This window comes from Callorhinchus milii, unplaced genomic scaffold (assembly GCF_018977255.1).
Source record: "Callorhinchus milii isolate IMCB2004 unplaced genomic scaffold, IMCB_Cmil_1.0 Scaffold8, whole genome shotgun sequence".
NCBI lineage: Eukaryota > Metazoa > Chordata > Chondrichthyes > Chimaeriformes > Callorhinchidae > Callorhinchus > Callorhinchus milii.
In genome coordinates, this window is record NW_024704749.1 from 11,785,346 (window position 1) to 11,802,577 (window position 17,232).

The 17,232-nt window shown below is 39.8% G+C and overlaps 1 protein-coding gene across 10 annotated transcripts in view; it reads right to left on the reverse strand.

Annotated features, from left to right (window-relative positions):
- arvcfb (ARVCF delta catenin family member b) overlaps window positions 1–17,232 on the reverse strand; it is a 128,698-nt gene that overhangs the window by 84,590 nt on the left and 26,876 nt on the right. For 6 of the 10 annotated variants that reach the window (XM_007901787.2, XM_007901788.2, XM_042337363.1 and 3 more), the window contains exons 3-5: window positions 8,516–8,608; window positions 4,963–5,023; window positions 4,576–4,812 (exon numbers count right to left, since the gene is read on the reverse strand). The exons of 1 other annotated variant lie outside the window; for it this stretch is intronic. In XM_007901787.2, the coding sequence (XP_007899978.1) occupies window positions 4,576–4,785 (210 nt within the window). In that variant the 5' untranslated portion in view covers window positions 4,786–4,812; window positions 4,963–5,023; window positions 8,516–8,608. Of the gene's footprint in view, window positions 1–4,575; window positions 4,813–4,962; window positions 5,024–8,511; window positions 8,609–17,232 lie in introns of all 10 variants that reach the window. 3 more of the 10 variants (XM_042337367.1, XM_042337365.1, XM_042337366.1) reach the window with 3 other exon arrangements.

Below are 17,232 nucleotides of genomic sequence, written 5' to 3' on the forward strand. Positions count from 1 at the left end.
ATTTTCATCTCCATATTCATTCTCTTCCCAAGTTGCAAACTGGGCTCGTGCAAACACCATCTGACAGATGTGGGCTGCAGCCTTTGCACAGGCCCCTTGCCAATGCTTCCGTGAATAAGTTAGTAAACGGTACACGTGAGTGACAGCATTGGCTTTCCAATCCAAGTTTCCCATCAATGTTGCCAGATGCTCGGCTGCCAACTCAAGTCTTAATACTTTGGCACAGCATGTTAGAGCAGTAAGCTGCTGCATCATTTGGCTGTCAAACACTTATTAAAGCCAAACAAATGCCTAGCTCCTCCATTAAGTATATGATTTGGTTTCTTGCTCCCCCCCCCCCCCGAAGACTGCACTCCGACACTAAGTGCCCCAAAACGCATGACAGGCGCGATATAAATGTAAGTTATTATTGTTAATTTTGCCATTTGAAATAAATCTTAATTTGTGGCGTAATTATTAATAATGATTATTAGAATTATAAATACTGATTAGAATTGCTTCAAATTTAAATGTGATAGTTACGCTTGTATCCAAAATTGGTCACATGCTTACACAAGTGTTATTCCAAATAATTTATTTTCTGGTAATTCTTGACACCACAAAATTTAAAAAAAAAACTTTCTGAATTTCCACTCCCAATACATGTACAAAAGTTCCAAGTTGTCCTGGTCTAGCCATTATGCAAAGTTTATTCAATGAAACAACTGCCTCAGCAATTTTGTCCAGATCAGACCACGCGCAATATGTCCCTTTGCCAAGAAACTGCAGCCGTCTCGTCAACTTTAGCAGTTAAGCTATTATTGGCAATACCACACAGGTCTCACATTTGGCAGCTGCCAAGTATGGTGGTGAGGTGGTCCTGTCACGATAAATGCTATGTCAATTATTCACGGATCTAAAATCCAATTCATTTAGCGTTTGTTTAAAGGCTCAGGAATGTTTCTGGATGAAATGACTTGTCCTGCAATTGAACAATATTCTGATCATAGCCTTATCGGAAACTCTGCAGTTGGCATTAAACAAAGCTAATCTATTAAAATGGCATTTTACTAGATAATTGCCAAATAGTACAGGGCTTTTCAAGGTCAAGCTGCTCAGAATCTAGTCTCTATTAGTGCCCATTGCATTCTTGTAGTGTTGCTTCACTCCTTTCTTGTCTAGTTGCCCCTTATTTTTGGGTCCAACCATTCTCTTCCCAAGTCAAGATAAGCAAGTATCTAGATCCCTGCAAATTCTTTTCCGACAGGTACAAACAGGCCATGTGAACAGTTTTAACTACATTTTTGAAATTTCAAACATGTGAATAGGACAATGAGCAACAGTGTTTTTCGATTCCACTTATTTCAATATACAAGGGAGCAAGGACATAGAGTCTGCAATTTTAGTTATCGGGAAAACAAAACCTTGCAACTCAAACCACACACCCCTACCTCACCTGGTTTGGATTCAGCAGAACGTGAGTGGCGCCGGGTGAGGATTGGGTTGATAGGGTCATGGAGGCTGTTGTGGGAGAGGACACGAGCTGCAGAGTTCTGGATGATCTGCAGCCTGTGGAGGGAGGAGTTGGGGAGGCTGACAAGCAGGGAGTTGACGTAGTCGAGCCTGGATGTCATGAATGCGTGGATGAGGGTCTCGGTGGCCTGCGGTGGGAGACGGGCAATGTTGCGGAGGTGGGTAAAGGCAGAGCGGGTCATGGCACAGATGACAGCAGAGACAGATGTGAAAACCTACGTCATGCTACAAAATGCTGGACTACCAGTATTACTTCAATGACATGCTTGTACAAGTTAAGCATTGGCAATAAGATAGCACCTAAAAACCCAATCTGCTGACAGTTTTCACAATTGATTCTTGCCCCACTCCAGGTTCGTTCACTTACAGATATGGGGTGGGGTTATTTCTAGGAACCTGAGTGTGCAACAATATACCGGTAAAGCAAACGGTTTTAACCTGTCACAGAAATAGTGTTTACAATACCAATTGGAAAAAAATTGAAGCGAACGGTTTGCCCCAGATACTGTGCACTGACAAATTACAGTATGAAGCGAAATTTTCCAATCTGGGCCACAAGGAGTGAGTACAGCACTCCAAGACCCATCAATAGGCAGCATGGATTTTAGATCTTAAAAAACACAACACGTGCTCTATGCAAAAGGCACAACCATGTAAGCAGCAACAAGATATTTAATGACTGCTCTCATTCAAGGAGGGGCTGGGTGCAGTCATTTATTGCAGGACAAGTGGAATGTTGGCTCCTTTTTTTATCTGCCAAAAATAAAATCTGTCCAAAAAATGTAACCCTTCCTGTTTGACTTCACTCATTTTCTCCTCCAACAATTTGTCTGATAACACACATTCATTTGTACCCAAAGCAAAATTTGGCTTGGAGAGAAGAGATTTGGCTGGCAAAACATTTCTCTAGAGGTTTGCACAGCAGGTGGAAAAAAGAGAGAGAAAAGACACCAAACATCCTCTGCTCTGGAATAATAGTGTTTTCTAACGCATAAAAATGCTTTACTATCAACCGACTGAGTGTGAACAGTGCACATTGTTATTGTGCTGATTAATGATGTTTATGTGATGCTTTCCTTGCTGTTCGCCCCAGCATGAGCCAGTTTGCGATCGCCCTTATATCATTTGTAATACCAGCTACGTCTCTTCAGTATGTCTGTATTACTGCAAAACAAGATATTATAGGCTGAAAGATGACCCCCATCAGACAACAACAAGATCATTCTAAAAACCTTCAGAACACTGCAAATTCATCCCTGGTGCTTATTTCTAGAAAAAAGAATGCTCATTTTGGGACACTCAATTTGAAGTGAACACTCAACTCCCCACCCCTCCACATCTTCATCTTGATAATACTGCACTTGGTGTTTTGCAATGCCTTTTGCGAAATACTGCTGCCCTGCAATAAATGTGCATTGCGGGAAAACAGCACAAAAGAAAATATTTGACTTTTTGCCCTGAGCATTTCAAGGTAATTCATTGTAATTCAACGCAGGCGGTATTGGAGAAGTAATGGAGGATAGGGGGGCGCTGGTAAGAGTTAGAAGACAATTAATACGACTAATGCAAAGAAATCCAAGTGGTTTTGATAGGAAATTGAAGGGACCCGGGTGGATGTACCACTTAGGTGATTATACGATTTATAAAGAGTTTTGCTGGAGTCGCACACCTCACCGTCTCAAACAGGGGCAATGATTTCAGCAGAGGTTCCCACAAAGGTGGGAGAAACGCAAGTAAGAATGCAACCCATTACAGAGCAAACCATATTAACTTGTGTGACCTTATATAGCCATAACCACCACACAAAACAATTTACATACAAACATATGAAAGATTACATGACTGCAAGGTTATGATAATGGTTTCAGAGCTGAGTCAAAAACATTCCTCGTCAGGTATCCATATTGCTTCCAATAAATGAACCCATATTTTGTGCGTTAAGCAAAAAAGTGCCTCACAAAATTAATAAACGAGAACTTGCAGTCATTCAGGGTTAATTGGTTAGTACACAATTAAAATCAAACGCTCGAAAATATTATACTTCTAATAAATGAAGATACGGACGATTAATTTGTTGTTGTAGCTTGTGCAGCCAATCAAAACCCTCCATGTCTGCAAGACCTTTCCTGAGCCATCTCAAATTTTACTCCAACTGCAAATCAGGACCTGATAACTGAATGCGCCTGATCAGTCACTAACCACCTCACACCATATTGCCTATACCAATAAGGATTAAAACAGTCACACTTTTGTAGAATAATAGCTCTTTGTAACAATAAGCTTCGGCAGTGTTTCAACCCCCTCCCTCTTACCCATTCTAGATGTGCTCCTCACCTTCCCCAGCTGAGTCCTACTCCATGAAATAGCACTAAAATCCTGTCCAATTTTTTCTCCTGTGAGCACATTATCTCCACTTGGTACCTCTGATCACCACTTTTTTCCCTTCCTAAAAGCATTGACTCCTTTTTGTTCCACTGGAGTAGACATGTTGGTCATGGTCCAGCACCTCGCCCAGAGTACAATTAAGTTATTCATGTGTGATCCATGAACATGAGTAATGGGAGGCTCTTTGAACTAGTGCCAAACCTAGTCTCCAGCTGAAATCCACACACACACACAAAGGTATGTTGGGAGCAGGAAGCCTGAATGTTTTTTCCCTCCCATTCTGCCATTGTCCTGGCTTGGTCGACTAAATCAACCAAGATCAGAAATTGATCTAGCACAAATAACTGTGGTATAGAAGTCAGTTCCTGTCTTTCACTGGTTAGTTGTTTACTCACTGGTTATTTAAAAATACTAATGGACAAACATAAGAAGCTCAAAATCAAATCAATTCTCTGTAACACTTTTACTAAAAGGATGTGTTTATTAATACTAGCATTTGAAATTGCGCCTTATCAGGTCACTGACACTTCTCAAAGTGCTTCACTGAATATATTGTAAAGTGAATTGGCTGTATAATTTAAGGATAAAAAAAAAATCTTTCGTCGAGCCTCCAAAAATCTGAGAACTGAAACATGAATTCCGTCCGACCTAGAAACAATAGATGAACAGGTGAATTACCTGCAACACTAACTGCTGCCAAGCAAACGACTCGCTGTTCCCAGCTTTGGAAATGCTCGCTCTGTCTGAGGGCACACTGGTACGCTCAAGTTGCGTGGAAACATTACGCCGCTCTTCCTCAAGTGCTCGGGTCAGCCTCTCAAAGCGGGCCTCCTGCTCTTTAACCGAGGCTAGAATGCTAGCAGCAGATCTTACATCATAATCATCCATGATTGTCCCGAGTTTCTTGCCTGGTGTCTAGTCAGGCAAGGATTAGAGATTAGCAGGTCAGTCAAGGTAGTTATTTTTTTTTTAAAAAAAGCAGAAATGAGCATGCACAAGGTTAATAAAGAAAAGTGACACAAACTAAAGTTTAGTAAGTTTCTAAAGTGAAAGATGTGGAATCACCTGCTGCAGCTACAAGGAAGCCTAGGAAAGCACAGCAGCAGCCTCAAGCAGAGTCAGAAAGCTGCAACAGAGAAGAGGAAGGAAAAAAAAAAGGTTACAGGACCGGAATGATAAAATAAGGTCAGCTGAAAGATCAAAGTTCAGGGTCATAAAAATACAATTCAATTCCAACTGGAAAAGCTCCAACTTCCCAATACGCTTGGCATAGTTATACCAGAGAGAACCCACTTATGTAACAAAAATGATCATTTTAAAAAGATACAACAATTTGTTGGTTTAGCCACTGAAATAAACTAGGGATCATAAAGGAACTTGGCTTTGACAATGAAGCCCAGCAGCCAGTTTGAAACCTGATGAAAAATGACTGAAGTGAAACTAGGAAACAAATCAGCATCTAAAAGTAAAATATAGTCTAACGTTTCAGATAATGATATTTCATTAGAACTGAAACAATGCATTAAAATCAGCAGATGGTAAGTGTTTGGGTAGGTGTTTTAATCCCCCAAGATGAAAAGCCATTACTGGGAGGATTGGGGGGGCGGATAGAAGCAGTTGAGTCAGCAGGAATATGGGATGACATTCAAGAGAACGAGAGAAATAACGCTTCTAAAGAGATCGAGTTGGTCACGGTCCCTCCATTTCAGTTCCAACAGTCAAACCTGAAATGTTTCCATACTAATCTCTTTAGATGCCAAGTGACATGCCGTGAATTGCCAGCAATGTTTCTAGTTTAGAAATCCAGTATTTAGTTATTTCCATTTCTACAGATGGCTGAGAATTGTGACATGCAATTTCTGACTGACTTTATGCTTAAATGGAATATTCCATCTGAACACTTGATAGTACATATGGTAAACATCGGCAAAAATCACTGCTGTAAATGGAGTAGCTTTAGTGTTCAAATAAAATGACAATACACAGGAAGTTTGAGTCCTGTAAACATCAGATAATGGTCCAATTGGTGGTTCCTTGGAACTGAACTGGTGATATGTTTGACAACGCAGTGTGGGAATCGAGCCAACCCTCTATAGCGATCTCCAGTCCAGTTCCTGAGCCTGGCAGGTTTGCAGTATCCAAATCAGAACACACTGATGACAGGACATCCCAGCCTGGATCATTGGCAGGCTTTGAAGGACAGAGAATCCTCCCACACTTGTTAGCCCTGCAAGCCAAAGTCCAAACGGGTAGGGTGGTCCTAGACGGATAAGCAGCAGGAAAGCTTGCCAGACAGTGCTCTCAATGGCAAGCTATGTGGTTTTTAGCGGGTTAGACTCCAGCAGCACCCAAATGCATACTTTGGGGTCCCCAAGCTTTGGCTCTCGCCAAACTGCGCCGAATACTTTCTGGAATAAGCTAAACAGGATGCAACCCTCGAGAAAGTGTGCATTTTATTCCAACAGATATCTCTGCAACTTCCATGTACAGGTGGGGTGCATGGAATTCTCAGTTTGGTTTGGATGGTGATGGGTTTATGCATGTGTCAGACACCCGGCTGACCAAACAAGATTAACAATTTGTCTGCAGTTACTTCAAGCTCCTCAAAAATCATCCGACAGATATGAAAATGTTATATTCAACCTGCTTTTATGCACATTTTTACAAATAGTAATGTGCAACACCAAGTCAAAATGAAGCAAACAAGATCATTTTGTTTCCAGATCATAAAATGCTGCAGACACCCTCAAAAAGGCATCAGAGTCTCATTGTCATGTTGGTTTAACTATTTTGTTCCATTAGATTTAACAGTTGTGAAATGAACTGTCAAGGACAGGGAAGAAAAAAGAATTGCAACAATGCTAAAACTGAACTGAATTCTCCTTCAATCAACTCTTTGAGATAAGGAATTCTTGCAGGCTTGCAGTGACATGCAACACTACAGGCAATATTCAAAACTGTCTTGGTAAATATATCCGACAACAGTTCATGTAGTTGTATTCCTAATCACCGCACAGAAATGTTCTTGCACAATGCAGCAGTTTCTCAGACGTTACCGGCCTTCACATTCCAGGGTACATTTTGATTCTAACAATGTTTCAACTGACAACGCTGGAATTGTATTACAGTACTGTTTTTGTAGTTCTGCTGAAGGTGCAAATCACAAGTTTTAATACTGCACTTAATTTAATCAATTAAACCGCAAAGGATTAAAGCAAGAGCACTTTTGTTGTCCAACTATCACACTTTGAATCATAAATCTGTTTTGATTACTTATCTATTGCTAATAGGAAGGGGCAGAGTGACTGAATCCGTACAGTCAGTAATGAACTCACTCCAGTGAGAAAAAATAGTCAGCAAAATATTTTCACATTAGGATTTCACCTATCCAATTTTTTCATCTTTAGTGAAAGTAACAGAGCACAGAATAAAATCATATTTCAAGCTTCTGATTTTCAAAAATGGAACTAGCTAACAAACCTATTGGGTGAAGTGTAAATCTTTCAACCTGCAACGGGTAACATGTTCTGGATAGACTTGGGTCCACCCCTTGTTTTCCAAATCTAATACATACCCAATGTGTATACCATTTTGGATATACTCCTTCACAGAAGGAAGTGAAATGCATAATTATCCAAATAATATTGAAATGTTGGATTTCCCACACAATAAACCAACTGTGAATGGAACACAATTGATGAATCACATTCATCTTTTTCTGTTTCAAATGGTACAGAAACTGGAAGTGTGTCAAAGAAGCTGTCCATAAATTGGCTCTAATTGGCAATTTCAGGAGCCCTATGAGAACGAATGCCAGCCGAAGTGGGAATGTGATGGACAGAACAGAGCCATTTTCTGAAGCAAGATTGAAACAGAATTCAAACATCTATGTTGCATTCAACCCACGCTGTAGCCTACAGAATGGTGATGGTGGAAAAGCACCCTGTTCACCAAAGGAGAAGAAACACTTACTTTCAGTTTCCCCCTTCCCCTGCAGCACAAAACAAGGCTCCCATGAACAGAGTAATTAAATGAAACAAGTCAAAATGGATCAGGGCTTGTTCCTTGCCAGTCACCCCCGATATCTCTTCAGCAGCTAACACATTCAAAACCAATCCCAGCTTCAATCAGTTAAAACTGCTGATATCTTAAAAATCCTTTAACTCAGATCTAAGCTGTTCCAAAAGTGAAGGGACTTCAACATGCAAGAAAAAAATAAGGAATCTACCAACTAAAATCTCGTTCAAAACCAAAGTAATCTAGAACGTGATGAAATGCAGGTAAAATTCAGTTTTGAAATGTGGCCTTTTTGAAGCTAATCTCTCACAGGAGTTCTGACTGTCCAGCAGCAGCAACTGTCAATACATCGATGTTGAAACAGCTTTCTCTGATAAATTGCTTCAATGCTATTTGCATACATGGAAGAAATTTCTCTTCCTGCAAAATTATGAAGTGTTTAAATCGGTTTAAGAGTTATCAAACTACCATTACTATGAAACTATATTACACAAATTATTCATTTCTGAAAATCATTTCAGTCATGCTTTACAACAAAATTCATTCCTCAAAAGGCACAATGTTCTCCTGAACGACAGATAAAATATCCAAACCTACCTACCTTGTGTGTGTTCAGCCTTCAGTATTACACACTGTCAAGCACGGAACATCAGAACCACAACACCTCAGCCCTGGAACCTTGTAAATGTAGGCACTATAAAAGGAAATGAAATAGAAAACTATCAGGTCTTATTTGAAGACAAAATTAGAAAGTATGAAAGGATAAGAGGGAAGTAATGATCCTCACACCTTCCACTTAACCAATACAGCAGCACCCATCACTATCTCCTCACCCCCAAATGATCTTAAACTTGCTTAAAACCACAGTACATCAAGCACAGCTATTACCAGCCTTGGAGAAGATTCATCAAAAAACACAATAAGCAGTTCTTGCATAGTACAGCAATTCAAGTTTTACAGCCAATTGTTTATGTGGAGTTCTGTTTGTACAATAAAAAACAGTATATACTGATATATTTGCAAGTTTTTAGTCACAAGTAAGGTTCAGAGAAAAACGATCCTTCGATCTCATTCTTACAGAATACCCACATCCTTACAGAAAACTCCTATTCCAGCATTAAATTTCACCCACAAAATATAGTCAATTCACTTTAGTGTATCCTGTGAAGCTCTTTGAGACGGCTCGAAGACGTGATAAGGCGCTACATCAAATGCAAGATTATTATTAAGAGATTTCCTAAATAGTGTATAAATCTTCCCCTCACGAATCAGATCTCGAATGAGGAAAGCTGCAAAAACAGCCGTTGATTAAAAATGAGACGAGTAGTCTAGTCAATAATGGCTTATCTGTTGTGAGGATGACCCACTGCCTTCGCCATTGGCTGTGTCAGACTAAAATTGCATTAGCAATTGAGCAATACTTACACAAATGCAGACACGGCAGCAGAACAAGTACGTTTAGCAATCGTATTACCGCACAAATATCCCCAGAGCAGGTTGAGAATTCATCTCATATAAAGATACCAGGCATGTGACATAACAGGGCAGCAAAAAGTGATGTATAAATATCACCCATATCCAGGGTTACTTCTTGAAACATTAATTTACAGTTGCATTGGATTAATTGCCATTCAGGGTCCAGTTTAGTGGTTACCTAACTGAAGGTAAAGGTTAGGATTGACGATCAGGAAAAATTGGGATTAATAGTTGGGAGATTACACACATGAATCAACCAGATCTGATTTATTGCTATAATTATGCAGAGAACATGAATACCCTGACAACTGTGCCAATAATCATGTTACCAGGATATGAGAAACAGAGCTGGACCAGGCCCGGTGACTGCAGAATAAGCAGATGCTTCAAAACAGAACAAAGTTCAGCTTTTATTAGCTTATTTCAAGGGTAATAGATTAAATGGAAATTTCCAGGGTGGGGGAAGGGAGCAAGAAATACAGAGATATTCTAAAACCCAGAGAAGTACTTGTCAGCAAAGGCAACAAGGCCAGCGTTAAAATATGAAAGGAGAAACAGAACAAAATAAGATAAGAGTCTAAGAGATCTCTTATATTAAAGAATCACTTCGAGTTCACTGACATCAGCCAAGGGTAATGCTGTAAAGGTTATATTTATATTATACAGGGAGTCCTGTAGCTCAGTGGTTAGAGCACTTGCCTGGTTAGAGCGAGAGACCTGGGCTCTGTTCCCTGACAGGGCGAAATGTTGGCAAGTTTCCGTACTCCACACGCCTCTGTTTACCGCGCAGTAAGTAGGAACCCAGTTGTTAGTCGATTGGCAGATCACTTTTCCGGGGTTAATAATAAAATAATAAACTTAAAAAAGTAACAATTTGATCACTCAATTCACGGCTGTTTGTGGGACGCTGCTGTGCGCCATTGGCTGCTGCGTTTTGCCCACAAATATAATCAATTCACTTTACTGTATATTCTGTTAAGCGCTTTCAGATGTTTAGAAGACGTGAAACGCGCTATACACGTATTATTATTATTATTTTGTGGGGCAGATTCCACAGCAGCCACAACGGCTCTGTGAAAGGAATTGACATTTGTTTGCTACCAGCTCTGACCGCTTTATTGTCGGCTCTGGTCAGCAGTCCCCAAAACAAACTGCTCATGACGTTTCTGTCCTTCCTTTGCATTTTAATAAACCTCCCGACACAAAACGACATTACAAGGCAAGCTGCCCCACTCATGTGCTCTACCAGCTTTTAGCTTTAGTGAGAGGGGCATAAGAACAGTTACTCCACAGCAAAGAATGTGGAAGCACAACTGCATTGTGTCCGCTATTTCAAAACAAAATGTTGAAATTAAATTTAAATATCGAAGAAATATTTAAATCGAGCAATACCATTTGTGGTCCAAGGCAGGGTCAGATAAGATTCAAATATACTGCAATTTCAAGTGATCAAAGTAGAAACCTCTGTGCCTTTGTTATCTTTCTAAGCTCTTCAGCTTTCTCAGACTTAAAAGTATCTCCAGATTAGTTTTTTTTTAAAAATGTAGATACGCATTACAGCCAGATCTACAGTCCCTAAAGGAAATAAATTTTAAATCTTCAAAGGAAAAAGTATGCTAATCTTCTAAAATTATACAAGCAGATCAAGTTTTGCTGCTAGCTTTATAAAGTCATTAAGGATTGTGAAGTCCAACATTTTTTCTCCACAACACAATTCGGCAGTGAAACTTACAGATATGAAGTCTCGTCCTGAATATTACCGTACTCGGTTAACAACATGCTTTTTACTAACTGCTTACATTTCTAACACGTTTCAAAGTGTTCAATTACATTCAAAAGTAACACTTTGCTGTAGGAGTATTGAAGACCAATGAAGTGAAAATAGTGCTGTCAGCGTCTGCTTAGTTTCAAAACCAGTTGCCTTTTTTTTAAATAAAAGTCAGCCTCTATAGGTTTTTATGCATTTAGCAACCAGTAATAATAATAATAACCTCACTGACCATCGGTGGTCGAACGTTCAACCTCTCTGCCCCCACACTCGGGAACTCCATCCCACGGTCCCTTGGCCTCGCTTCCTCCCTCGCCTCCTTCAAGGCCGGTCTCAAGACCCTTCTCTTCGATCGTAACTTTGGTCGCCCTCCCACCTCTCTGCCTTCCCTCACCCCTACCCCATCCCTTCCCCCCCCCCCCCGCTCGGGTCCTGACCCCTGACTGTCCAGCGCCTTGGGATGTCCTCCTGACGTGAAAGGCGCTCTATAAATATAATTTTGTCGTTGTTGTACGTTAACACACCACGTGGAAAATATCCGAGGATAATTACTTTACATTCAAAGTAGCTTCCACTTCAAGTTTGCATCTTGAAATTGAACATATAGATAAATTATTCGAACATTATTTACACTACATATGAATTAAATTTGTTTGGTCCTTCTGGGAAACATGCCACGAGTAACATGGATTACCAATACAATACACACCTCAAATTATTTTCAAAGTGAAATACATGAATCTCATCATGTGGCAAATCAATATTCAGTCCACCTTTCACCAAAATACCATCCAATGTATGAGGGCACCTGACAATTGTGTGCAAAATCGTCGGGTTTACCATTTGCCCTCAATAGTGGGTTTCCACTGTACCCGATTCTGAAGATTTTTATGTGTTGAGATTGGTGCTATCGATCCGCATACCTGAAATAAACCCAGCACCAAAGCCTCCAAACACACTAACTCGCAAGAAAATGTTAATACGGCTCAGCATATTTCATCTAAAATATGGGAGAACTTAAACATTTCCTGAGTGTTCATTTTTTTAAGAAAGTGGTAAATTATTCATTTCCTCCAGTTTAAAAAAAAAAGTAAAATATGTAACCAAAATGCAAAATACTGCAGATGTTGGAAATCTGAAACAAAATTGTTGAGCGTTCCCAGGGATTGGGAAGTTAAGTCTTGAAAGTTGTGAAGGGAAGTGCTACCATACCATAGCCCGGGGGGGGGGGGGGGGAGGTGGTGGTCCTCAGTAAATATATGGTAAAAGTTAGGATGTTGTGTTCGAGCACACAATGAAACTTGCATTTGAATGCCAGGAACAGCACAAGAGTTGGAATGATACCAACCCGCTCAGGTCAATGGAAACCAGTTGGAGGCTGGTACATAGGTTACTCGAGCCCTCTTAAACAAATTATAACTTGGCAGATATCTACAAGGCTGCTTTTACAGTGGGATGATATTTCTCCCCAACTTTTAATTTTATAATTCAATACGATGTCCTTCTCCCCTTCCATGTGTTCCCACCTTAAATTATTTTACAAATAGAAGCAGTCATTTAGACAAAAACTGAATGTTAATTCAGCACAGCACTTGGCTCCATTACACACTTCCCATTGCAAGAATGTGCAGCATTGTTATTCAAGTTACATCAACTGGTTTATATGCTTAAATCCTTGAAACGCAGTAAATAAACAGGAGGTATTTTGGTAGCGGTTCATGCCTTGAGAAGCTCAAATTAATTTATCTTTGCAGAAGAGGACAACAATTCAGTTGCAACCAGTGGTAGGGCCATTTTAAATTTAATTCCAGGTTCAGTTCAAATAAATGAATTTACTTAATTTTGAAAGAACATCGAATTAAAGTTTTATTGGAGTGTACACACTGTTTGTGGCCCCAAACAATTTAACACAGAATTTAACTTATTGAAGGTTAATTTATTGAAGGATGAACAGAGACATGGATGACTTAATACACATGAGAGCAAATTGTCTGCATTACTGTATTTGGGATAGGCCCCTTTGCACATAAGCAAACTAGACATAACACAGCACAATCCTCAATAGTTAGACACAATGAAGTATTGGATAATTTCCCAATTGTGTTCACAATATGGTTTTAAAGATGCTCATATATTGCAATGGTCAGATTAATACTCATTTTATTACAATCATACTAGCTTTGTATCCTAATTTGGCCCATTCCCAAAGAATGTCCCTCTCTGAGCTCCTCAACTCGTGTAAGTTAATGCTTTGCTGAGATCAAAGATATTCAGACTATTTTGCAAGCATTTTAGAGGTTCAAGTTCGCAAATTATTGAATTCAATCCCAACGTTAGTCGGTTTTCTGTATTGCCTTTAAAAAAAATGAACAAAATTAAGGCAGTCTATGAATTTGCCAAATTCTACACGCTCTGAAATGCGAGAAACAAGTAATTCTAGATCCAACTCCTGGATTTGGTTACTGTTTGCAAATCTCCAGAAGTTTTTCATCTGACCAGCTCAAAAGTATGTTCTCTGGAAGCACAAATTGGATTTCTAGAGATTTTCTTTTAGGTTGTCGACTATCTTGGTTTCTGTATGGCCCTCAGTTTTGAGGGCCGTACAGACATAAAATCCAAACTGCATGGAACAGATCAGAAAATCTCTTCCCATAGATAACAGGACTGCACTAACAATGACAGTCGAATCCCCAAAAAAAGGAGCTTCTTTGATCTACCCAATATTAGTCTTTACAAAATGTGATATTACAGTCAGTTTCAGTAATACAGTAATACTTAATTTCATCACCTGTCAGTGTTAGTTTTAGTTGTGTAAATCCCATCAACCAAAAAGATTTTGCATTTCTCTCGAATCTAAACTTGTTGGAACAGCTATCTGGCAGCCAAAGGAAAATTGCATTTACATTTCAGCACACAGATAAAGGAATCTCGTTAGGCACAATTTTGGCTTCCAACCAGCAGCTTTAGTTCAGTTCTTAAATTATTTGCTATGAATTTGCTTAATCTGCTGAAATATCAGCGCTTCACAATTAAGTCCCAGCAATTTGAAAATATCAAGTCATAAAATAGGGAGAAAAATAAACTAAAATTGAAAAAGTCTACCAATATACAACAAGAACAACTTGCATCTATAGTGCCCCTCACGCAGGGTAGTGTCCCAGAACACTCGACAGTGGCGGAGCATTGGTCAATGCCTGACAAGCATTACGTATAAAATAGAATATTGCAAATAAACACTGCAGAATTATGAGGGGGGTGGGAGAGAGGGGGGGATGGAATGGAGGTTCACAATCTCAGGAAAAATAAGAACAATATCCATTCAGGATGACAACTGATCAAAAAACAATTTTGTTTTTCTAACAGCAAAAGCATTCTTTTCGTGGTTGCTTTGGAGCACGAGAATAATATTTGCATTTGATATGGCGTCTTATCACATCTTCGAGACGTCTCAAAGCGCTTCACAGAATGTACTGTAAAGTGAATTGAAGGTATATTTTGTGGGCGAAACTACAATTTATGTTCCATTCCCCTGTCATGTGACATGCAAAGGCGCCTCAGAGAATTGAACTTCCCAGACATCTCATTAACGTATTTCTCAGGCAATTATAATACAGAGAAACTACCTCAGTGTGCTCATTTTATTACACAATAAATATGTAAATTGTGGTGGAATTGAAGGGAGTGAAAGTAGAAGTTTTTTTTTAAAAATCAAAATATCTTCCACCCCTCAAAGCTACATTTTTACCTTTTAACCATTCACAATTGTCAGTGTCAATCCATTCCCTTAAGGGTTAGGCAATCCACCAGATGGACATCAGACAACACTGGTCTGTCAATGGACATGTGTCAATAAGCACAGCTGAGTCTCATCTTAAGCTAAAAATGACTCTTTTCACATTTTCAAAACATGATTAAATAGGTTTGTATCCGCCACTTTCATTCAGATCATCAATCTCATTTGTAACGCTTCCCTGATGCTGGGAATTAGCAGTGAGGGGACGTAATCAGCTTCTCATAACTCATGAGTATGAAGAGTTTCAAGTATAAATATGATTGTCCTTTGTTCAGAATTCCAACAATTGGACCCATCTGTGACCAATTACAACAACAAATGGCATTTACACAGTGCCTTTCATGTTGGGAGGACGTCCCAAGGCGCTGGACAGTCAAGGATTTGGATCCGAGCTGGGGGTTGGGATCAGGAGGGGTGGGGGGGCAGGGAGGGTGGCTGAAGGCACAGTTGAAAAGGAGACTTGCCTTGAAGGAGGCGGGGGAGCAAGGCGAAGGGACTACATAGAAACGTGCAAAAAATTTTGTAATTACAGTAAAAAATAAACAATACTCTTTCAGAAGTAATCCCAATATTTCAGTTCACAAGAACAGCACTGGATACAAAGCAATTAAGGATGATTCAGGCACCTCCAGCATAGAATGAACACGGTGGACTGCCCAGCTTCAGACAGAAAATGAATCGATTTGCCTCAATTCTCTAAGGATCAATATAAAATGCCTAAACCACTCAACAAAGTCTTAATTGATTTAGCCTATGGAATGCCTAAAGGTTTGCCACTCCCCCCACCCCCAAATAGTTAAAAGCAAAGGTTAATCAATAAAAGCATTTTCCAAGACTTTATTTTCACGTTGAATAAAGATGAGGGTTATTTCATTGATTTGATGTTCTTCTCCACCCCTCTCACCCCACCGTCTCAACTGAAGTTTAACTCCGTTTCCTTTTACTGGGCATTTCCTTCTGGGTTTCTCCAATTTGCTCACAGGAGGGGGAACCTGGCTCGGTTTCCTTCTCCTCCCCTCCACCCCCAAATCCAGGGAATCTGAAGCCAATTGTATTGCAGATATCCTCCCTTGCTTTTCGGGATCAGATCACCCAACCAACTCATTTCAAAGTTTAATTTTGACCATTCTAAAAGTGAATTCAATTAAATTACAAAAATTCAGAAAACATGAACCTTCAGTGGTTTAAATTCTGCTCTGCTTTTAACACAGTGGAGAGGCTGCATCAAAGTGATTGCAGTTATCTCACTCCTTATTAATGTTTGTTCAGATGTGTGTTCGCTGCACATCATAATGGACAGAGAGACAATTAAAAATGTGCTGTGTTTGTCAAAGTGAATGGATTTAATAGAATGCTAATTTGCAAAGCATTGCAAGGTGAGACCATTATCAGATATTGGATGTGGTTGGCAAACTAACACTGGACAAGACTGAACAAGTGATTGCAGACATTTAGCCAAATGTAATGCTTAGTCCCAGCACTGCATTGACAAAGGTTAATGTTGATATAGTGGTTTGATGAGCATTTTGACCTTTTCTTACTTCAGTTTTATGAAATAAAACTATGAATGCAAACCTCTTTGCATAAGTTCTTTATAAATCTGTAAGAGAAGCTTGATGTTGGATTTCCCCATAGACCAAACCAGCCAAGTTGTAATTTGTGCTAAAGACATGTAGCTATTAAACACAAGAACATGAGGCTCTACATCAAATGTAAAGATTATTATTATTGAGCACCAAAGATCTATTTCTAGGAACTAAGTACATACTCAGTAACCTGAAGTTATTGAAAATGAAGGTCAGAACCACGTGGGGGTGGGGGGGGGGGTTAAACTTACTGAAGTTAGTGTTTTGGGATTTGTGAAATTGATGACAATGCTTCTGGTGTTTATATAGAGCACCCAAATCAGACATAACAGGAGATGCATCAAGAGTTTACATCCTTCTTCATCAGGAGTTTTTTTCTGGTGTTGTAAGAGGCGAGAGACATTTACCTTGTGTGTTTGAGCCCAGTTCACACAAGCTGTAAACTCACTGCACCCTTAGATGATTGAAATTCCCATTTTATAGGGTGCTTCTCTGCATCCCTTCTCAGCTTAATCGCCATTAAACCTTTCCTCTCACTATCTTCGATGTAAATTCCATCCCCCAGTGCCTTCGCCTTGCTTCCTCCCTTTCCTCCTTCAAGGCCGGTCTCAAAACCTTTCTCTTTGACCGTGCCTTCAGCTCCCCCCTCGACTCTCTTCCTCCTCCTCGCTCCCTCCCTTCCCTCCCCTCACCCT